At 44.5% G+C, this 23853-nt stretch overlaps 1 protein-coding gene across 1 annotated transcript in view; it reads left to right on the forward strand.

Annotated features, from left to right (window-relative positions):
- Nucleotides 1–23853, forward strand: part of FNTB (farnesyltransferase, CAAX box, subunit beta) — a 501476-nt gene that overhangs the window by 50227 nt on the left and 427396 nt on the right. Inside the window, exon 2 of the mRNA XM_069638668.1 lies at nt 4445–4509. Coding sequence (XP_069494769.1) covers nt 4445–4509 — 65 coding nt within the window. The remainder of the gene's footprint in view (nt 1–4444; nt 4510–23853) is intronic.

Consider the following 23853-nt stretch of genomic DNA (forward strand, 5'->3'; position numbering starts at 1 on the left):
CACCTGAAAAATGTGACTCATATCGCCCACTTGCGCTCCTAAATTATGATAGCAAAATTCTCACGACCATACTCGCTAAAAGGCTCTCAAAGGTTATAGACTCCCTGGTACATGAGGACCAGTGTGGTTTTGTCCCCGGACGCAACACTACAGCCAATTTGAGAAGGCTTCAGCACATAATGGCACAGACAGAGGAATACAAAGAAGACCTGGCAGTCCTCTCGCTCGATGCCATCAAGGCCTTCGACTCGATCTACTGGGAGTGGCTAACCGAAACCCTGAGGGAGTTTGGACTGGGTGAATACTTCATCCGATGGGTCAAGGTCCTTTACAGTAACCCAGTGGCAAGAGTCAAGACAGGGGGCTTGGTGTCGGAAGCCTGGGCTATTCAGAGGGGAACCAGACAGGGATGCCCGCTCTCGCCAATGCTATATATACTAGGCCTTGAACCAGTAGCAATTTATTTCAGGAAACAGCTGTTCGATGCGGGCATAAGTATTGGTGGTACGGACAACATCATTTCCTTGTACGCAGATGATGTTCTTCTATACCTTCGAGACCCCCAGACAAATGCCCCGATAGCCCTAGACATCTTAGATAATTTTTCGAGATACTCAGGCATAAAGTTCAGTCGACAGAAATCGTCCGCCTTCCCTTTGGCTGGCCTTAGGAGGAAGAGTACAGAGGAGCTACCTGAGATTGGGATTCAGTGGCAAACTGAGTCCTTCCGCTACCTAGGCATCACCATAAAGCATACACCAATCTCCACTCACGAATGCAACACTGAAGCCGCATTATCGGGGGTACGGAACTCCATCAAATTCTGGACAAAACTACCACTATCAATGATGGGCAGAGCTGCAATATCTAAAATGATAATTCTACCTAGATTCCTTTATTACTTCACCAACATAATATACTACATTCCTCCATCCTTCTTCAGGAAGCTAGAATCCCTGATCCGAGACTTTCTTTGGGGACGAACCAGGCACAGGATTACTCTGAACATCCTCACACTTCCCTACTCCGCTGGAGGAATCCAACTACCCGATTTCCAGGGATATTATCTGGCGGCACAACTAACACATGTCGCCAAATGGCTGAGCGATGAGCCCACGGCTGAGACGAACCTTCTCTGCCAGCTGACCTCACCCTTGCATCCTAAAGAGCTAATATGGAACAACAAAATAGGGCCCCCTGACCCGCCCATAATTGTGCAGGTGGGTCGACAGGTGTGGAAAAGGACTAGATCTATGCTGGGCTTGAAGCACCCATACTCACCCGAGATTCCCATTCTTGCTGACGTATGTGGAGCCCCCGATGACCTACCAATAATGAGAAGATGGGAGAACTGTGGTGTCTACACGTGGGGGGACATGTTTGACGAAGGGCAATTCAGAGACTTTGAATCACTACAGGGAAACGAGGGGCTCGCCCCGTGCCACTACCTATGGTACCAAAAGGTTAAATCTATTGCCAAGAAGAAATGGAATGCGTGGCCTGAGGAACCCGAAACACACGCCCTGATCCAAGAGATGCACGGAGTCAGCGACGGTTGGAAACCAACATCAAGACTATATACCCAAATAAACGACCGATCGAACCCAAGGAGTACACGCTTGAAAGAGAATTGGGAATCTGACCTAGGGACCGAAATCACGGAGGGAGAATGGTCTAGAGCCCTAGCATACCCGAAGGAGATATCCAGGAACGCCAGGTTCAGGCTAATACAGCTCAATGTCTTATATAGGACCTACATGACCCCACATAGAATATCCGCCTTCAATGACAAAGTCAGCCCGATGTGCCCATGGTGCCCCTCCGACCACGCTGACATGATCCACATGTTTTGGACCTGCCCTAAATCTCAGAGACTATGGTTCGCTGCTGAACAGACGTGCAGGAAAGCTGGCCTGGAGACATATGAATGGACACCGAAAGAATGCCTCTTAGGCACCTACCCGAGGCTAAGCAAGATCAAACACTTGATGAAACTAATGGACATAGCATGTGTACTGATAAAAAGAATGATCGCAATGGCCTGGAAATCCCCAGCAGGCCCCAGGTATGAACCTTGGATTAGGGAGATGGAAAGATGGACGATAGCAGAAACTGGAGCATGGGAGGAGGGAAGCAATCGGGGAGGCGAAGACTCGAGCTCCACACTTGAGGCCTGGAAGATCCTTCTGAGAGACATGATCTTCTCGTCGACCTATAAACCTCCCTGAATCAACCACCCACAAATGTTGCAATGGCCAAGTTTGTACACTGTCGCATCCAGCCTGCACGAGCCACCCCCCCTCCGCGCACCTCAAAGACCATTCAGAGCCCAACGGAATAGAGACAGGGGTTCGCCTCCACAAGCAAAGCCCACAATAACTCGGAGACCAAGAGACAGTCACTGTTATCACTTTTATTTCTTTGTTTCCTTTCCCCCTTTTATCCCTCTTGTTTGTTCCGTTCACAGTTCAATATTGCTCATAACTAATATGGCATAAGTGATATGCAACTCAAGATTGTTTCAAACCAGGAGTGTAATGGTCCGTAATATAACTGTAAATATTAAATGCCAATAAAAACATTTCAAAATAAATAGTATGCTTTATTGCACAGCAAATGTGCATGTTTGGAAAATTGTTAGCTTGGGATTAGTTTTCATCAGTCTGTTATTATAAATGGTCAGATCTAAAAAGGAAGTGAACTTCTGATAAATCTGCCACTAGCTGTGTATTTGCAGGCTACTTCGGACACTTTCCATATTATGAAGACACCTTCTACTAACCACTTTGGAGCAAGGGTATTCCTTGGGTATGGGCTACCAAGGGGAGAAATGTTATTTTCTTCCATGTATTTAACAATCAATGAATATACCCTTTTGATTTTGAAATTTTAGTGGCTCTGTGAAGAAAGAAAAATGATGTCTTCATGAAATGTGTTTATAAATGTCTTTGCATCCTCTGACCATTCCGTTACATTTTTACCGAAAGCATAGAAGGAGAAATATGCATGCTTTTGATATTGTCACATAGCCCAGTTGTTCATAGATTGCCTAAATCCCCCCATATGTAGCTGTAGTATATTGAGGCCCTAGGTCATTTTGAGTGTATATTAATTTCCACAGAGGTGACCACATCCATAGTCCATCCCTGGTAGTGTCTGAGCCACACAGTGTCCTACTAATCTGGACACACCAGAAGGCACGCACATATGGACCTAGGGACACCAGCACCCTGAACCATTTATAGTCCCGAAGAGGTGCATTCTTCTTGTGCACAAAACCTGTGTAGAGCTTTGGAACTTGATATCAATATTGATTGGGCCCTGTCCCAACTTGTTACATCTGGAATAACCGACATTTTCATAAATATGCACTAAGTCACCTGAGAAGAAATAATTGATCTTGAAACCACTTATCTGCCCCCTATCCTCAGCTAACTAATTGCCGGACTGTCCCATGTGCGACTATATCTCTCCTTATTTCAACCCTGTGGATTTGGGATCCTCACAGCACATGCTGCACTGACCATAAGTCGCTTGATTTCCAAACGCAGACCCCCACCTTCTCCACATTGGTGGATTTTGATTTTGTGCCATTCTGGACAGGAGAGTGGCACAGGAATCCATTTAGTGCCCTGGTCTTTTACCACCTTGCCCAGCGAATAGGCATCAATGCAGACTGCCACTTTGCAGGCACGGTGGCCAACTTTTTAATGAATGCCCATGGATCCTGCTTCTTTTTATAGCATTTAAATAGCTAGTGAACATCCATGGGAAATAAAGCCCCTCGACCCACATACAAATTGGCTATAGACGGAGATGCTGTTCGTTTCCCCTCACAAAGTGGTTACACGCATGGAACATGTTTCCTTCTTTGTCCGGGGAATCGTTACTAGAATGATAATGAAACATCTCAATGGATTGTCTGCCCTGGCTTGTTACCACCCTATTCATGCCTTACGTACAATTCGATCTTCAGAGTTATACATTACTAACCATTTGCTGATTCATGACAAGTCTCTGATCACCTGTATTTTTGGGAGTCTACATCAACCTCCAGAAGCTCACAATATGATACTGATTTCAGTGCAAACCTGCCTCCCTTTTTCTTTTTTCTCTTTTTCTTTTCAAACAGTAGGGTGTGTCCAATCTCAAACTTAAAAGATGGGGTGGTGGATAGGGGGGGAGGAGGTCAGACCTACTACTACCTTCACACCATGCATCAGCTTCGGTGCATCAGGTTACACCAGAATGTCACTGGTCTGCTTGCTGCGTGATGCAAAAGTTATCCTCACTCCCTTGATGTCATTATTGTTTTCAAAACCTTTATTTTAACTTTTTGCATCCCTTCACACCTCAGATGTTTGATTACAGCCGACATTGGAGCACAATCTCACATGTTCTTCGTGTTTTTTTTCCCCCTCATCCCAATTGCTTCCCGTATTAGGAGAAAGTAGAGGACAAAGTTCAAGAAGTCTTCAGCGATTTCAAAGTCACAGAGAGCTGGTTACCGTGAGTACACCTTTTCCCATTGCCTTGAGCTGTAGATGATACTGGTTCCTGTTCTTCAGCCCTACATAGCTTAACGAGAGCAGAAGGTTTTGTGTAGTTGGGCCTATGGCTTTCATCTTACATTCCAGAGACCTGTCCAGGGCATACGTTTTCTTTTTGTTTTTTGGGGGGGCACTGTCCTCATAGTGAACAATGCAAATCAATCCGCTGTCCTTTCCTAAACCAAGAAAGCACACAGGACAAATGAACAATTGCTTTTCAGAAAATCAACGCACAAAAAAATAACCCGAAAGGAAATATTCCTTTAACGTTGCAGGTAAAGTATAAAAGAGGTGCATTTTTTAAGCAAAGACCTCTTTCTCAAACTATTTGCTGCAGAGCAACATCTCAATATAACATTTGACACACACACACATGTTATACTTTTATGTCTTTTATTAGGGAAGTATCGGCTCTGGGACCCTGACAGCCTATGTTCTGATAAGCTGTCGTCCCTGTTTTTGGGGGCTTACAGGGCCGATGTTGGCCTGCCAGCCTGAGCTCAGGAGAGTCCATTTGCCCGAAGCAGTTACTGGCCCTGTACTCCCGACTCTGCCCCCCCCCCCCCCAATGCAGGAGTGATGGCTATTCTCACCCCATGTGCACCAAAAACAAATGGCGATACCCAGGGGTGTTGCTAGGTCTGGAAAAGATCCAGGGCTATGCTAATGTCAGGACCCAAGGCTAGCTAGCCTTTTGGTTGTAGCCTCTGAGCTTCTATCCGGGGCTATAACCAAAAGGACCGTGGCTATAGCGCCTCCAACCCCTCGCCTTAGCAACGCCTCTTGTGATACCTGTGGAAGGGCCATGGGATAGCTGTAAGAATGCAGCCGGACACTGGCAGTTTCCAGCCACCTGATGGTTTGAGTGCTCCTTCTGGGGACAAACCGAACGGCACTAAACTGATAGACAACATTTGATTGCAACCTTTAATGGCCTGAAACACCCGGTGGGTGGATGCCATGCTTCCTCATTCCCCTGGACCCTGTGCACTAGACCTATATACCTTCCTCTTTGGCCACCCGCACACGGTTTTGAACCTTGTCCTCTCTCGCCCGGAAGCATTGTTTATCTCTTCCCTGCACTGGCCCTGCTGATAGACATGAGCATTTGCAGTGCCCCTTGTTAACTGCCAAAGTCTGTTGTCGGCAGTTGGAAAACACACCAATAGTTGAGCTTGTAAGAATACCCAAACCAGTCTCCTCCAAGCCCAGAAGCTCTTGTGGTGACCTTTTTTGGTCTTGCAGGAAATTGTGACCTTGTGGTAATGTCTTAAGACTTTATGAACAGTACATTTATCTACTGGTAAAGCACAACTACACCAATGCCGGTCCACACAACATTTCCAGCTTCTACCACTCTTGCCTGCAACTCACATTAGACTCCCACGGTATCCTAACTGAAAACAAGAAAACAAGAAAACATGTGGATTGATAAAGAACTCATTAGCCTACACCACACAAAAAGAGCCTTTGAGCATTTGTATGAAAATAATCCCTCCACTCCCAATGGCAAAGCTCTAGACACAGCCTCCAAAACCTACAGAGCAGCAGTCATGGAGTATAGAAAGGATTCCTACAATGTACGTATTTCCAATGCTAGCTCGAACACCAAAGAACGTTTTTCTATACTTGGAGAACTGGAGTCGCCCATCTTGAATACTCCAACCGGCCAGGCTGACAAAGCATGATGCACGGTCATTCAAAATGCACTAGCTCAAACAGTTTGACTCCCTCCTAACCGAAATTAAAGCCAAAAGTGACTCCCTCGCAACCAAACCTCCCCCAGCTAGCGACCATGTTCGCAACAAATCTGTCTTCCCTCCTGGCACTCCCCCATTCGAGTTCAACAAAGTATCTCAAGAACAGGTGCTGTCCACCATCCTCGCCCTAAAACCCTAATGGTAAAGTTAAACTATGTGCCCCCACTTTTGCTCCCGTTATCACAGACTTCATTAACGCCTCCTTCTCTACCAACCTTGTCCCAGCAAACATAAAAGCGGCATGGAACACCTTCCTCCTAAAGATATCCACACTCTACCTTCTTGTTCCAAACAACTATCGTCCTATTACCACAGTCCCCTTCCAATTGAAGATAATAGATTGTGTAGCGTACTCGCGAATCCAATCCTTCCTTGAGTTCAACCACCTTCTTGGCTCTAGACAATCTGGTTTCTGCCCTAAACACAGCATGGAAACCACCCTTCTGGACTTAAACATCCAGATGGACCGCATACGTGACTCCGGAAAGCTTAGCATGTTACTGCTTCTAGACTTTTCTGCAGCAATTGACCTAGTTGACCATGAAAAACTGTGCCTAAATCTCAGTCGCAATTTTCACTTCTCACCAGAAGCCACCTCCTGGATTCAGTCCTTCCTCTCTGATCGCACAACCGGATTCTTCATTGGAGAAGCAGCAGCTGACCCCATCCCGTTGCCACTCTGAATCCGCCAATGCTCCTGCCTCTCTCCCATACTGTACAATACCTATACTGAACTCCTCTTTGATCTCTTGGACTCACTGGGTATCACCTACACAAACTTTGCTGATGACACCCAAGTTCTCATCCCCACCACTGGCCAGTATTCACAGGACACCACCACAATGGACAATATTCAGCACCATTCAAAACTAGATCGGCACACATAGCCTCTGTTTAAATTATGTCAAAACAGAGCTCCTCATTGTGGGCTCACCCTCTCCACTAAAATCACTTGACAACAGCTAATCTACCATCTGCATTGGTGACGTGGCCATCCCAGTCCTTAAACAAGTGAGAACACTGGGAGTTTATCTGGACGCTGAACTAACAATGTCCAGACAAATCAACACGCTATCTTCCTCTACGACGTAAACCAACAGACTTAAATCCCTGTGTAGACAATCACCTAATAACTGCTTGACACGCACACACGCTAATCCTCGCCAAACTGGACTATTGCAATGCGCGCCTCCTGGGCACATCAGCCTCTAACCTATCCAAACTGCAGCTTCTACAAAACAAAGCTCTATGAACCGCCTTTGGGTTAAAACATAGTGACCAACTCTCTGCCTGCATACGAGATGCCCACTGGCTGCCCATTAAAGCACTGATTCTCTTTAAAACACTTCCCCTGGAAGCTCCACCTTATCTCATTGACTGCGTCACTCGGAATATACCTAGTTGCACCCTAAGATCCAGTGCCAGCCTCTCTTGTCACTCCCTGCTACAAAAGCAAAAGGGCAGGAGGCTCCACCCTTGTGGTTTCCACCCCCACCCTTTGGAAACCTCTACCATCTTTCATCAGATATGAACAATTCTACAATAAATTTAAAAAACGAGCCAAATTTTGGCTTTTTGATGAATACGGCTAAGTTCTGTTTCTGCAATTACTGTCTTACTGTTTTTACGGTCACTGATTAACTTACTGTCTGTAACAAATGCTGTGATACCCCTGGGTTTGGGCATAACATAAATGCCATACATTTCCCTCCCCCCTCCTTTTTTCCCCCTCTTATTCGGTCTTTCTTTTTTTTCCTCCTCTTTGGCTCTTTATTTTTTCCCCCTCTTCCTTATTTTTATTTTTTTTTCCTCTGTCTATTGCAGGCTACTTCTGACCCTTTCCATATTATAAAAACCTTCTATAAACCACCTTCAGACAAGGGTATTCATTGAGTATGTGTTAAGGGGGAAGGGATTTTATTTTCCTCAATGTATTTGACACCAGCAATTATTAATATACACTTCTAATATTTCTGAAATGTTGGTGGCGTTATAAAAGAAGAAAAAAATGTCTTCCAGAATAGGTTTATCAGTGTCATTATATCCTCGTCCCTGTAACTCAAAGAATAAAAAGAAAAATATGCACGTTTTGATATTATTACCTAGCCTGGTAGGCTATGGCTTGCATAAGTCACCCCATATTTAGATGTGTGCTGTATACTTTCTCTGTTTTCTTTCACTTTTTCTTCTGTTTCACTCTTTTTTTTCTCTCTTCCCCTCTTCTCCTCTTCTCTCTCTACTCTCTACTCTCTACTCTCTCTACTCTCCTCTCTCTCTCTCTCTCTCTCTCTTTCTCTCTCTCCACACTCTCTCTCTCTCTCTCCCCACTCTCGTCTGTCTGTTTCGCTCTCTCTGGTCTGCTTGTCTGGTCCGTCAGACCAAACAGACCGGCTGTCAGGTCTTGTCTGTCTGTCTCACCTTTGACTCGATCTCTCTCATCAGAGCCCATGAAATTGTTGAGAAGTGTCATATCTGTTAGCTAAACAGCAGAATTAATGTCCGCCTGAGGTCGGAAATTGGGTTGATATATAGACTGGTTGTGTGCATTTGTTAGTAACTAGGCAACAGCTGTCCTATTGTTTAAGTATAATGGTGAACAAAGAATTGTACCTCTTTTGAGAAATAAAGGCGTTACACCAGACTCGAGGAAAATAAACCTACAAACTGGATTAATTTGAAGTGGATTTAGTTTTATGAAAGATTATCTGACTTTTTGATGGGGGGAGGGGGGGAACATAGGAGGTATTGTATATTGACACATGTGTAGGGGTTCCTGTTCACCATTTATGGACAGTTTGGTGGAAGATCAATAGGACACATGAGTCAGAAATGATTTTCGATAACAGATTTGGTAGCTGTTAAAATGGATTTTGTTGCAATGACACCTGCGTGTTGATGGGGTGATGTCAGAGCTTCTGGTGTCTGGAATTTAGAGGTTTCTAAATTCCAAAGGGACGGTTGGGACTTGAGTGAGAGAGGCTGGCTGGGTGGGTGTGGGGAATCCAGTGTCCTATGTTTATACTTGTGTCTCCGTCTCTCTACCTTTCCTCCCGTCTCATAATCCCTGGACGAGTACTGGACCTAGGACAATAAAGCATTCATGTACTTACCGACAACGGTCCGGCTTTCATTATTTCATTTGTGACAAGGTTTACAGTGGATGGTAGAGGACTCTGGTGAGATGCTCGCGCTGCTGAGAGGGGTGCAGCTCCTCTGGGACACTGCCCCCGCAAGTTTTCCCCACACCCAGACGGTAAAAAAATAACAAGAAAAAAGGTGCGCGCTGGTAATTTGCTAATTTGTCGTATGGCTGCCGAAATACAGGGCTTACTGTGCCAGTCCCCAGCATTGCATCCAGCCGAAAGTCTGTGTCAGGATTTGGTTTCATATTCCCACCATTGCAGCGGGCAAGAGCAACGAACGAGAAGCAGCCCAGTTGTTATTGCCAATTTGGAGAGCGGCACTCCGGTCCAGCGGCAGAAGACCATGACCAGAAAGGTTGAACAACATCAGTCCATCTGCACCCCATGGCGTCCTTGTCTCCCAATTTCACGTGGTTTTGTCCTGGCGGGAGTCAACAGAGTGCTGCATAGCTACAGTGCAGAGGCTGCACCAGACAGTGAGCCCCAGAAGGGTTCCTCCAAACGAAATAGATGTTACCATCAGGAGTTATTTAAATGACTGAATCGCAAAGTAATTTACATCATGTGGTGCTACATGGATATAAATCACATAATTTTAGTGTTCAGATACTTGGCTTTCAGACTGAGCTGTATGAACAAACAGTAAATGATTTAAATCCACTGCAAGGTAGTTAGAAAAAGAGTCAAATCAATGATTTATTTCATTAATTCAAATAGGCACTCAAGAAACAGGAAAGAAAAAAGAACAAATGTCAATTGGTAACCTGCAGTAATCGGTGAGGACAATATGACTACACATGTAATAAATCAGCATAGGTGTGAGTCAGATGCCCGTGAGGGCAATACATAAACGAACATATACAGATCTAAAGTCCTACATAAACAAGCATGAATAGTAGACAGATGTCTAGGGTTGACGCCAGGGATATATGAATACCTGTGGCGTTATGGCAGTGTGGAAAGGTACAAGCCGCCTTCTTCAGGACCAAGAATCCGTTCTGGACCCTATAAAACGTAAATGGAACATACTCTCAGTTTAGCAAAATGCAGAATAATTGCTACAATATTGACCCAAGTGTATAAAGACACAGCAGTCAGAGAAAACTAATCCCCATAGAGAGAGGGGAGTAACACATTGTGCCAATCACTCCAGACGCGGGCATGCCCGATGAACCATTGAGTAGTGCAGATAAATGGGGGCACCGCTTGAGCCTCAAAGAAAGCACCTAGTAAGAGGTTGCCAGAGGTAAAACAAGAGTGCAGCAGCTAAAGGACCGCAGGCATAGGGGAAAACTAGTGATTGGAGATCAATGGGAAAACTGCCAAGAGTGAGGAGAATGGGCCGGCTTACCATTGGAATGAGGACCCATTTGTTGTTTGCATAAGAGAAAATAAAGGTGTACAGCCGTGGCGTACATCAGATTAGAACTAAGCGAGAGGCCAGCATGTGTCTGATGGAATTTCCATCCTGGAGGGGTAGTGTGAAAATAAACATGTTTAGATATGCATAGAAAATTGCTTACTAGATGCCATGTGTAAAAAATAAAAAAAAAATAAAAAAAATAAAATGCTAGCAGCAGAAATTTCATGCCGGAAAGAGTCCGCTTGAAACTGATATTGGCTCACGAGCCAAAGGGGTAAGGGGGCGGGGAGGTGCCCCAGTAAAGCGCACTAGCACGAGAGTGCTAAAAATGTCAGGAAACTAACTTTGGGGAAAATAAAGTAGCCACATGGGGGTGCCAAGGATCGCCTTTGAAATGCCTGGACACGGAACGCCAGGCTGCGTACAGGACATCAGTACCGGGTGGGGAGTAAATGGACGGCCCGGATAAATGAAATAAAGAGAACTGCAACAGTCAACCGAGAAAGGGAAAAGGCAAGACAGTAAAAGCAGACTCGTGAGGAGAATGAGCCGGCTTACTACTGGAATGGGGACCCATTTGTTGCTTGCATAGGAGAAAGGTGTACGGCCGTGGTGTACATCAGATTAAAACAAAGCGAGAGGCCAGCACGTCAGCATGAGTCTGACTGAATTTCCAACCTGGACGGGTAGAGTGAAAATAAACGTTTGTAAATATGCATCGAAAATTGGTAACTAGATAACATGTGTTTTAAAAATAAAATGCTAGAGGCAGAAATATCATGCCGAAAAGAGTCAGCTTGAAACTGATTGTGGCTCACAAGCCTACTTTAGAGGGCTGCCACTGATTGATTCGGAACCAATGCGGTAGAATCGGGCGTGCGGCCGGTACGCTGGAAAGGGTAAATGCCCCTCCGTACCGCCGAGAAAGTGGTCCAGATCTATAGAAACTGGGATGAAAGAGCCCAATGTTAGATTAGCTGGATGTATGGCAGGGGGAGGGGGCTCCCCAAGTAAAGCGCACTAGCAGGACAGTGCTAAAAATGTCAGGCAACTAACTGGGGAAGAAAACGTAGCCACATGGGTGTACCAAGCATCACTGTTGAAATGCCTGGACACGGAACACCGGGTTGCGTACAGGACTTCCTTCTCGGGTGTGAAGTAAACGGACGGCCCGGATAAATGAAATGAAAAGAGACTAACAGTCAGCCGAGAAAGGGAAAACGCAAGACCGTAAAAGCAGACTCGGGATTGCTCCGGTGCTAGGTGCCAATTGAGGATACCGTTTTGGGAGAGGGGCTTGAGAAAGTGCTCCATATGCCAGAGAAAGCTTAGTGGTGATTGTCCAGCTAAAAGATGGGAAGAGAGCCAGAGCTAAATAATGAAGTTAATGGCAATCTAGTAAATATACCAGAAAGGCATTGCGTCATTCAGGCCAACTTCAATGGTATTAAGCCTGAATACCCATCTGGCCTCTTTTATTTGACAATTCGATATGTGGGTTTGAAGCATTTTTTTAAAGTATCGAGGACCGACCACGAAATGTCATTGGCCGAGTGGCCGTGCTCCATGTAGTGGCAGACCATAGGGGCTGTGCCATTCTACACCGGATTCGTGACTGGTGTTCAATGATTCTTCTGTGGACAGGTCGTGATGTTTTGCCCACATATCATAGGCCGCAGGGGCATTGGCCCATGGCGTCCTGCAGTTAGTATGTTGGCGGAGTTCCCATTTTCTGCCTGCAATGTCAAATGACTTAATCTTTTTGCAGAATTTACAGATTGAACATGTGCCACACAGAAAAAGTCCTGTAAGTGGTCTTAGGTCCCAGCTCGTGGATGAGTGTCTTTGGAGGATGAGTGGACTAACTGATATCTCAAATTTCTTTGGCGCTTAAAAGCGAATATGGCTAATGGTTCATTGGGCAGATTGAGTTGCACTGGAGGCTTAAATTTGCGGATCAGTTTTTTGACAGAGAAAGTGTTGGGACTGTAGGTGGTACACAGACCAATTTGTCCTGTTTGGTATTCGAACTGGGTTGAAAAAGGGTCTCTCGCGGGGTGCATCTTTGCTCTCTTGAGTGAGCAGGTGACTTGTTTTTTTGGGTAACCTTGCGCACGTAGCCTGGCTGCTAGTTGCTCAGCATTCTGGTCGTAATTTGTTGAGAGGGTACAGTTGTGGCAAAGCCTAAGAAATTGGCCACAGTAAATTTGCCTTCCGACAGCGAGGATGGAAGCTCGTAAAGTGCAGCAGGGTATTTCTGTGCATCGGTTTTCTATAGAGAGAACAAGATACGTTTGTTCTGATGGTGTTTAATTGTAAGATCAAGAAAATGTATTTGATTATGGGCTGTCATGGTAAAGTCAATATTGGCATATCGTTGGTTAAGCCACTGTAAAAACTCTCTAGACACTCAGATGACCCATTCCAAATAAGGAAAATGTAATCAATCTAGCAGTGCCAGGTGTCAGTGCGTTGCCTGAATGGATTGGTATCAACCAGAGTTGAGCTTTCCTCGAAAGCCGCCATGAAAGGATAGCCAGACTGGGTGCAAATGCTGCTCCAATGGCTGTCCCCGGAGTTTGTTGGAAAAATTGGTCCTGATACTTGAAGACATTTCTGTGTAGGGCCAGAGAGAGAAGTTCAATAATAAATTCAACAGGTGCTTTAGATGGTTGGGCAGCTTGTGTAAGGGAATTGCATATGGTTTGAATTACGGCTGTGCCGAATAGCATATTTAGTATTTGACCGAATAGTTTGTGAACTATTCGGCCGAAGCCGAATATGAAGCCGAATAGTTGCTTTAATTAATAAATGTTGTTCCAAACTTGAAAAAAACACACATTTTTACAAAAGCACCATTTTAAATGCATTCTATACTTGTATTTCTCTTAATTGTAATCAATGCAGCATCTTTATTTAAAGTATAAAAGCCAGAAAAGCATGGTCTGGGGAAGTGGGAGGCTATGAAGGGATTTATGTTTATTAGGGATGGGCGAGCAGAATGCCAGGTAGGGGATTTTTGTTGTTGAGGTGGGAGGTGGAATGCAGTGTATGGTATCTGTGTAAGTTTTCAGGCCCCAAGTAGGAAGTTTGTGGAGGCGTTGGGGACGCAGGATACAAGTAATGGGGGCTTGCACTGTATGCCGTAGAGTGTCAGCAATGGTGTCTTTGGTTCCAATACTTGCATTCTCATTTTGCCGGTTCAGCCCATGTTTGCCACTTGGAGCCAAGCCGGACTCCATGTCTCAGCCCCGACTTGGCCCATCCCAGTAATTCTCTGGCTCTCCCAACTCTACATCCTACATATACCACCAACAGAGCACCTATCTTTACCCGTTGTCACACACTGGCCGACTTTGGAACTGGAGAGATTACCCAACATGAATTCCTCTGAGAGGCCTGTAATGTCAGGCAGAGTAATGTGCCCCCTCCTAACCGAGCCCTGCTAGTCTCCACTACCTATTGTTAATTCTCAATGTTTCTCTATGGGCATGACCCATAGGAACAAATGCTGATCACTTTTCACTCGTCCTCATCACTCCTTCTCACCAATACACAAACATATGCACATTTTCATTCCTGATAAAATATCAGATCATGTTAAACTCAGGACTCGAGTCATTAAAAAAAGAAAAGGAGGTCTGACATACGCAATGGGAAGTGACATGACAGGAACTGAATGTATCCTAAAGTGAAATATGCACATTTCTTTCAGTTTGTCTATTCCAACGGAAGAAAGTGCACATTGCATATAAACATTCACCAAAAGAAAAGATTTTCCTGTATTGTTACTGACTAAGTATAAAAGGTGAGCACCTTTCATGTCTAAGAATATGTAACAAAACATACCCTAATGAGCAGATTACAATATAAGATATTTTACAGCAGCTGTGTGATAGCAATTTCTCTGGTCTTGTGGCTAAGTGTCTGTCTAATTCTATTCAGTTTTGCAAACTGAAGTCTATATTTGTTTTTCCGAGTTCTTGTTGCGTTGTATTGAAATAAGAATGACAAAGTATTCGGCAAGAGCCGAATAGCAAGAAACTATTCGGCTGGAGCCGAATAGCTCTCAGCCGGAATTCGGCCGAATACTTACTCGAAGCCGAAGTTCGGTACACCCCTAGTTTGAATACCCTCCTCCCTAATGTCCATGGTGATCAATATGTTGGTGGTGGGGTCAAAGGCCTTACCTTTGAATAGTTTAATTGCTGATGTGCTATCCCTCAGGTAGGTGGTTGTCTGCTGGTTAATCGGTTGTAGGAATTTGTTGATGTATTGACAAATGGGCTCTAGCACTGTGCCACATCCTGCGACGATCGGTCTGCCTGGTAGATTAAGGGCATCTTTGTGAATTTTGGGGATGGCGTAGAATGGTGGTGTCGAGCCTTGACTGCTGTTGAGAACATGAATTACTTTTCTGTAAGCCAGTTTCTTTGTAGTGCGAAGCCAGTCATTTCTTGGATATTACTTTTTAGATCAGCGGTAGGGTCTTTTCTGAGTTTTTGATAGCTACTAGGTTAATTCAAAAGGTCCATTACCATTAGATGATAGGTTTCTGGGTTCATGACTACTATGCCTCCTCCGTTGTCAGCAGGTTTAATAATAACCTGTTTGTTATTAGCTAGTGCACGAAGTGCTGTACGCTCGGCATTAGACCGATTGTATCTCATAGGTTGAGTCATGTTTTTCAATTTCCTGAGTTCTTTAAGGACGCATTTTTCAAAAGCAAGAACTTTCCTAGGTGTTGTGTTGTCTTGAGGTGTGAAACTAGATGTAGATCTGCATCGCTCTCTAATTCAGGCATTTCATGTTCGTTTAAAAAAAAGATTTGACCCTGATTTTTCTCAAGAATTTTCCGACATCTGTTTCTACCAGAAACCAATTTGTTGGCGTAGAAGGAATGAAAGTGAGGCCTTGCTGGAGTCAGTGTGATTGGAAAGGTTAAAAATCGGAAGTCCTGCTGGTTCCATATTTGTCTGTAGCCCGGGTGCCTCCGTGTTCTTGGTCGGCGTTGATATCCTCCCGATGGTTTGTGTTGAAATTGAGGGTCCAAGCCTGGCCGTTGGCCTCATGGTTGGCCTCTGCCTAAAAAAGGCGGGTTCCCACGGTATGGGGGAAGAAAGGTGGATATAAGTAAGTGGTATCGGACCCCAGATTGGTAGAGGAGTCGCTGCTACTATCTGAGAATGTAACTCTGCGCCTTGTTGTGCCGTCTGATCGGTTATGGTCCGGGTAGGTTAATATTATCAGTATAGTTGGCAGCAAAATATGGGTAAAAATCCTCTGCTTTTGAAGTCTTGAATATCGCGGGACAACTTTGTCCTTTTTTTGGTAAGAGTGGTTAGGTTGAATTCTTCTAATTGCTTTGTTACTTCTCTAAGTTTGTTTTGGGCATTACTGATGGATGTATCATTTTAAAAAGGTTTGCTCCACAACATCCACTTCTGCTTGGACTATTGCTCCAAGACGTGGAGCTGTGGATATAGTAAGTACCATCAGGTTGCAGCTACATTTTGTAGCTATATAGCTGAAGTTGGTCTTATACTCTTGATCCTCAAGAAAGACACGCCATATTGATGTACTATTAAGCCAGCAGGAATAATATTTGCTTTAACATATTCTCGCAAAAAGTGGCCATGGAGTTCTGTCCTAAAAGGTTTTTTTTCTCGAGTTTTAGTAACTTGGCACTAGACTAAGAACTCGAGGCTCCTTGATTGGTGCCTGCTGGGTCAAACAGGGAGGGCCCACTGATTATTGCTCTTATCTCTTCATCATTGTAGGGCAAGGTAAAGTTATCTGCCATCATACACCTTTATGGGGTGCATTAATGGTGAGAAGTATGAACTTGGTCTAGATTTGGTACACTGTTTCTATGTGCATGTGAATGGGCGTGGTAAGGTGTGCACCGTATGTGGAACTCTTCAGACTCGCATAGAATGCTAATGTAATTCCAAAATAAATGGGGAAACATGACTTTGAATGGTCCATACAGACAGGTTAGCTGTCAAAATATCTAATTGAAGGGGAAAACTCCAAACGCTGATGGTAACTGGAGAGTCTAAACCAAACACGAAAGAGATGTTCCCATCAGGAATTATTTAAATGACTGAATCCCAAAGTAATTTACATCATGTAGTGCTACATGGAATTGAATCGCATACTTTTAGTGTTCAGATACTTGGCTTTCAGACTGAGCTGTATGAACAAACAGTAGATGATTTAAATACTAAGTTAAAAAGAAAAGGTCAGGCGTGCACTCTAGTTCCCAGTCTTTTTAATCTTTAAACTATTAATAACAGGGTTTGATCCCAGCAATGTTAAAAAATAACAGGGTTAAATCCCAAATGTACAAAATGTTCAAAAAATATACCAGGGTTAAAGCCCAACTGCCAGTTCAAATGCCCAGTAGTTCTGCTCCTCCAAGTACTTTCGAGTCTCCAACTCTCTTCGGGGAGGCTGTTTCTTTTCAGCTGTTGCCAATTGCTTTTTTAATTACAGTCTCAAGGAATTCTGGTCTTTGTAGTGATGGCACAATGTTTTGTTCAGGAGACCAGGAACAAATCACAGAGAGGTACATTTGCAAAGAGAATTTCCTTAAGGATGCATAAAAAAAGGGGCAATTTTTGTTATATGCAATAATGTTATAGTGCCGGAGGCTAAATCATAGATGCCTCGTATCTGAGTAAGTGGATACAGAGATTAAGGTATACGTTAGTGGGTACAGCTTAATTATAAAGCACACTGATATCAGAGATTGAAGCCACAGAGTGGTAACATTGTCAAGTCTTACAATGCAGTTACATGTAAAGTTGTTGTAAAGCGAAACAAACCACAGAGAGGTTGGATACGTTGGAACAACTCGAGGAAAAACAAATAAACAAATGAATCTCCATCAATAGTCTTGGGGCTAGGGTTCATAGTGAGAGAGAAGGGGAGTGTAGTCATTTACGTGGCGTACATCAGATTAGAACTAAGCGAGAGGCCAGCATGTGTCTGACGGAATTTCCAACTTGGAGGGGTAGTGTGAAAATAAACGTGTTTAGATATGCATAGAACATTGCTTAGTAGATACCATGTGTAAAAAAATAAAAAAATGCTAGCAGCAGAAATATCATGCCGGAAAGAGTCCGCTTGAAACTGATATTGGCTTACGAGCCAAGGGGGCGGGGAGGTGCCCCAGTAAAACGCACTAGCACGACGGTGCTAAAAATGTCAGGAAACTAACTTTGGGGGGGAAAAGAAAGTAGCCACAGGGGCGTACCAAGGATCGCCTTTGAAATGCCTGTACACGGAGCGTCCGGCTGCGTACAGGACATCAGTCCCGGGTGTGAAGTAAACGGACGGCTAGGAGTAATGAAATAAAGAGGACTGTAACAGTCAACCGAGAAAAGGGTAAAGGCAAGACAGTAAAAGCAGACTCGGGATTGCTCCAGCGCTAGGTGCCAATTGGTGACCCCATATTGGCAGAGGGGCCTGAGACGGTGCTCCATATGCCAGAGAATTCTTAGTGGTGATTGTTCAGCTAAAAGATGAGAAGAGAGCCAGAGCTAAATAATGAAGTTAATGGCAATCTAGTAAATATACCAGAAAGGCATTGCGTCATTGAGGCCAACTTCAATGGTGTTAAGCCTGAATATCCATCTGGCGTCTTTATTTGACAATTGGAAATTTGGGTTCGAAATTCTTTTAAGTGTCCAGGACCCACCACGAAATGTCATCGGCCAAGTGGCCATGCTCCATGTACTGGCAGACGTTAGGGGCTGTGCCATTTCTACACCTGGTTCGTGACCGATGTTCAATGATTCTTGTGTGGACAGGTTGTGATGTTTTGTCCACATATCTTGGGCCACAGGGGCATTGGATGCAGTATGTGGCCCATGGTGTCCTGCAGTTAGCATGTTGGCGGAGTTCCCATTTTCTGCCTGCAATGTCAAATGACTTAATCTTTTTGCAGATTGAGCAGTTGCCACATGGAAAATGTCCTGTAAGTGGTCTTGGGTCCCAGCTCGTGGATGATTGACCTATTGGCTTTGGGGGGTGAGTGGATTAACTGATCCCTCAAATTTGTATGGCGCTTAAAAGCGATGTATATGGGTAATGGTTCATTGGGCAGATTGAGTTGTATTAGAGGCCAAAACCTTCGGATCATTTTTTTGACAGAGAAAGTGTTGGGACTGTAAGTGAGCACACAGACCAATTTGTCCTGTTTGGTATTAGATCTGGGTTGAAAAGGGGTCTCTCGCTGGGTGTATCTCGCTCTCTTGAGTGAGCTGGTCACTCGTTTTTTTTTTTTTAGGGTAACCTCAGGCACATAGCCTGGCTGCTAGTTCCTCTGCATTATGGTCGTAATCTGTCAAGAGGGCCTGACTACATGCTGCCACTGAGTTTCACAGAGAAGTGGGGATGTCACCAGAGCAGACACAGACATTTCCTGGTCACGTGATTGGTCGTTGGTGAGTTTGCACCCATTGCCCCGGTGCACAGCGTGTTGGAGGTCATCCCTCTCTGTATTAGGGATGTAACGGTATAACGGTATACCGTTAAAGATACCGTGAACCACTTAATTGAACAATAATAACCGTCACATTGTTTATACCGTTATACCGTTCATACCGTTAAGTGTGCTTTTCAATCTGATTTGGAAAGGCTGCAGTAAGCAATTGCTGCGCAGTCTTGGTTTTGCACTGTTGGATGTGCCGTCTGCCAAGTAGTTTCAGTTGGAGCAGTTTTTAATGCCATTCCATAAACCACACGTGCCTGACACAAAATCAATATGTTAGCAATAGGAAGAATAGATACAGTGCCAAGAAGGAAAAGGGTTTACTTTGGGGTGGCGGCTTTGGGGTTTATATATTTATAATGGATAATGTTCTCTAAACATATGGCAATGGGGAATTTCCCTGGTTCTATCATTGAATTTACATTCACTCATCTCTGTGGGTATTCCCTGCTGCCATAACAAAGGGTAACATGTCAGTGATTACTGAACACCTTTTGGCCCACAAGTAAACTAAAGGCTGTAACGTAAAAAGAAAGTGCGCGCGTGTGTGTGTGTGTGTGTGTGTGTGTGTGTGTGTGTGTGTATATGTGCACAAGCGTATACTACCATCAGCCTCCATTGATCTGTGGCATGCAGGTTATCAAGATGGCAACATGTTCATCTTCACCAATAGCCAGTGGGGAAGCAAAAAGCCTAAATGACCACTTAAGAAAAGCTTTTCAGTTTGCTTTGCCAGTTGCAGCAGGCCTCCACCCCACCCCCTCCTCTCCACACGTGTGTTTGTGTTTGGTGGAAGCAAGGCATTTCAGTGGAAAGTATGTTGAAAAGCCCAATTCTGGCCCTGAGTGCCTGGTTTTGTTTGTGATGATAAATCTGTCAATTTATGACCTTTTTAGAAAATATTTGTTAAGATCAGTTAACTCCACCTGCTATACCGCGATAACCATGATATACCGTCATTTGGAAAGAAGCTTATCGTACCGTCATAAAACGAATACCGTGACACCCCTACTCTGTATAGGGGTCTGAAGAGTTCCGCAGCCTGGCTGGTGCCATGGTCACCAGCAGTTGTACCAGATAAACAATGCATGCATGCATAGTCAGGAGGTTTACCCTTCATTTTCAGAGGAGCCCAGCGGGGGTGACAAGTCCTGTGTATGGGGTCACACTTGATCTTGGAGGACTTCACTGTGTTTAGGTTCTGTGTGTAGAGGTAGATACCCGGGTGGGATTGGTATGTTGTGTTGAGGCCGTTGTTTGGTTCCGGTTTGTGTTTTTGTGTTTGTGTTGTGGCCTCCTGCCTTTAGGTTCCCCTGGCTCTCTGCCTGTATCGCATTGTAACAACCTTTTATTGTGGTGAGTTTATTTTGCTGTGCAGCATTCTGTTAGGTTAAGGTTTTTCGCATTCACTAGAGATTTTTCGAATTCAGCAGAGGTTTGACTTAGAGAGGTTTAGCAAAACTGGTTGCAGACTTTATTTACAGTTCTTTTCATGCTATTTCCCATTACTGCAGTTGGACATGAAGGTAGGCGTTTTAAAGTAGAGTTCACTGTGCAAGTGGATTACTTTTCTAACTTGTATGATTTATTTGAGGTGACACGAACATCTTCAGAAGTGTCGATTTTACTCTTCACTGCAGTTGGACATGAGGGTGGGGGTTTTGAAGTGGCGTTAATGGGGCAAGTGAACGAAATCCACTATCTAACATGTGTTGATTTATGCGATGTGAACATGTTTTTTTCGAAAAATGTTATAGAAGCCTCTCACACGGTCATGTGCATGTTCTTTAAAGAGTATTAATTGTTTCAGCGACGTTAGTAGGAGTTTGGTGTGTATTTACCGAATGGTAGATTATCGTTTTATGATGCACCAGGTGGAGCGAGGTTGTTTCTATATGTTCTCATATTAGTTACCGAATGGTAAGTTATCCTGTGTGTGTGCGTGAGCATGTATTTACTGAATGATGATGAGGTGTGAGGCAGAGCTAGAATGTTGTGCCTTTTTGATTTTCCCGATGGTGAAATCTCCGATTGAGGAGGTGTTAGACTGACAGTGGGGTGTTTACCAGTGCAAATATTCTGTCAGCCGGGTGCATTTTGCGTTTAATGCTATCTTAGGGATCAATTCCGAGAGTAGAGGGTGGTGTGAGCATTTGTTGGGTGTGTTAGACATTTTAGTCACCTGCTGCAACCAGCGTTATTGTTGTCAGGCTTACGTTTTGCAGAGCGGTGCAGCCTTAACGGCATTTGAGTGGTATGGTGGGTCCTGTGTCGTGCCCATGTTTGGTTTTGGTCAAGTTTTGTTTTGTGCGGTGTGGTTACTGGGTACTTTACTTCGAGGTAATGTAATCTGGTTTCTGTGTTTGAGAAGGAGAGTAGTTGAGGTGTGCAAGGTGCCATAGTGTTATCAGATCTAGTATTATGCTTTTGGTGCCTGCAGAAGGGGTTTTAGGCGGTTGGCCGTCTGTGCTTGGGCGTGGCAGGCCTAAGGCCCTGAAGGGCAGCCCAGGGTGGAAGGCGTTGGTGGATTGTTAGAGATGTTGGTGTGTTGCTCGTTAAGAGTAAAGTTATGTGCTGGTGTGGCAGGCCTGAGGTCCTGAGGGGCAGCTCAGGAGAGGTGGCTGTGCATTTATTTTTATTTTTGTTCTCTGTGGTTTTCTTGTCAGTTCTTGGTTTGTTTTGGTGGGAACCCTTTTTCCACACCGGTGGGTGTTTGTTTCCAGATTTTGCATATGTGTAAGGACGGAGTAGAGTGATAGCAGAGTGATAGCTGAGCAGTGTGCAAAATCCTGGCATTTTTGTAGGGTCCGGGTTTTGGTTTGGTGAAAGGTTTGCACCTTTTGTGTTTTCATTGTACTCTGGCTTTTGCCCATACAGTTGGCCACTTGTAGGAAAGGTTGGAGTGTGTGTTGTGCGCGCCTAAGGTAATGTTAGCTGTGCGAGTCATTGCTACATTGCATGTGTTGTGGTTTGTGAAATCTGTAACGGAGGGGGGGGGGAGAAGTGTTGTAATGACGTGCGTGTTGATGGGGTGATGTCAGAGCTTATGGTGTCTGGAATGTAGGGGTTTCTAAGTTCCAGCGGGACGGTTGGGACTTGAGTGAGAGAGGCTGACTGGATGGGTGTGGGGAATCCAGTGTCCTAAGTTGATACATGTGTCTCCGTCTCTATACCTTTCCTGCTGTCTCATGAACCCTGAACGAGTACTGGACCAAGGATAATAAAGCATTAATGTACTTACCGATGATGGTCTGGCTTCCATTATTTCAGATTTCTCAAATCTGGCCTAGTTGACGGATTTCTAAAATCTGGCCTGATGGACAGATTTTAGGAGGCCACAAAGTGAACAGGGGAACTCTGGGAGTTTAGCCAAAGCAATGAAGGTGAGCATGGAGAGTGGTCAAGGCTAAGTCTCAGTAGAGATGAGTGGGGTTAGGGGTCCATAATGAGTCTACACAGTGAAATACACAATTAGTCTACTTAAACAGGTAAGTACAAAAATATTCTATTATTGACTAAAAATCACACTATAAAAATGAATCGAGCCAGTAATGTTATCACACAACATTATAAATATAAAACCTACATGCAGTCAGTTAGTTAATACAATGCATACAGTTCACCATGTACCTGAAAGGAAAGGTAAGTAGTTAGGCAATTGTATCAACAATCCATAGGAATAGAAATCGTAACTTTATAAGTCCAACCCTAAGTTAAATGTTGCCTAGTGCCCAAAAAGTTCACAAAGTACCTTTTTAGAAGTTGGGACAAAGTTAGGAAATGTTCATGTGGGTGTGAAGATCCAGAAGACTTTCATAGGGATTTACAGGTGAGTAAAGTACTTTTCCTGGCTTCTAGAGTAGTTTTTTTCAATAGAAGTTTTAAAAAACAATGGATTGGAATATAAATCAAAGTTCTTCACAAACTTAATAATGGAGGAGATGGGGGGGGGGTGGGGCTGGTAAGTATTGCGACTACTCACTGCCCTTACTTTGAATTTCCCAAAGGACTTGGCAGGTTGAATAGCGGTTGCTGGAGGTAGGGTTTCCTTCTGTTGGATCCAGTAGAAGATGCCCAGGAGCTGCAGGTACAAGCAAGTTTCTGGTTGGGTCCAGTAGCGGAGTGCCACACTTTCCAGTGGAGAAATGCACCACACACTTATGCAGGCCTCTTTTGGATACTCTACCAGACTAGGGATGGCTGGTTCCACCGATTGTCTCTGCACCCGTGCGACAGCAGGCGTCTCAGTTGTTGCAAACAAAGGAAGCCCTCCAGAACAGGACACGTTTATGCTGGGACGCTGAAACTTTGCAGGAAGGCGACTTGTAGGACTAGATGGAGACAACCGAAGTTCCAGGCCAAAATGCGGATTGTGACGCTTCTAGCATGGTAGCCCAAAACTGAGCTTGTCAGTCCACTGGGTGGTCCAGGGACACTTCCGAAGGCTGCAGGATTGTGAGAAGGCGTTGAGTCTGGTTGGTCCCACCAGTCCAAAAGTTCAAAGCACCAGCAAGTGTCTTCTGAGATCAGGTAGTCC

Source organism: Ambystoma mexicanum, chromosome 14, assembly GCF_040938575.1.
Source record: "Ambystoma mexicanum isolate Mex_15411 chromosome 14, UKY_AmexF1_1, whole genome shotgun sequence".
NCBI lineage: Eukaryota > Metazoa > Chordata > Amphibia > Caudata > Ambystomatidae > Ambystoma > Ambystoma mexicanum.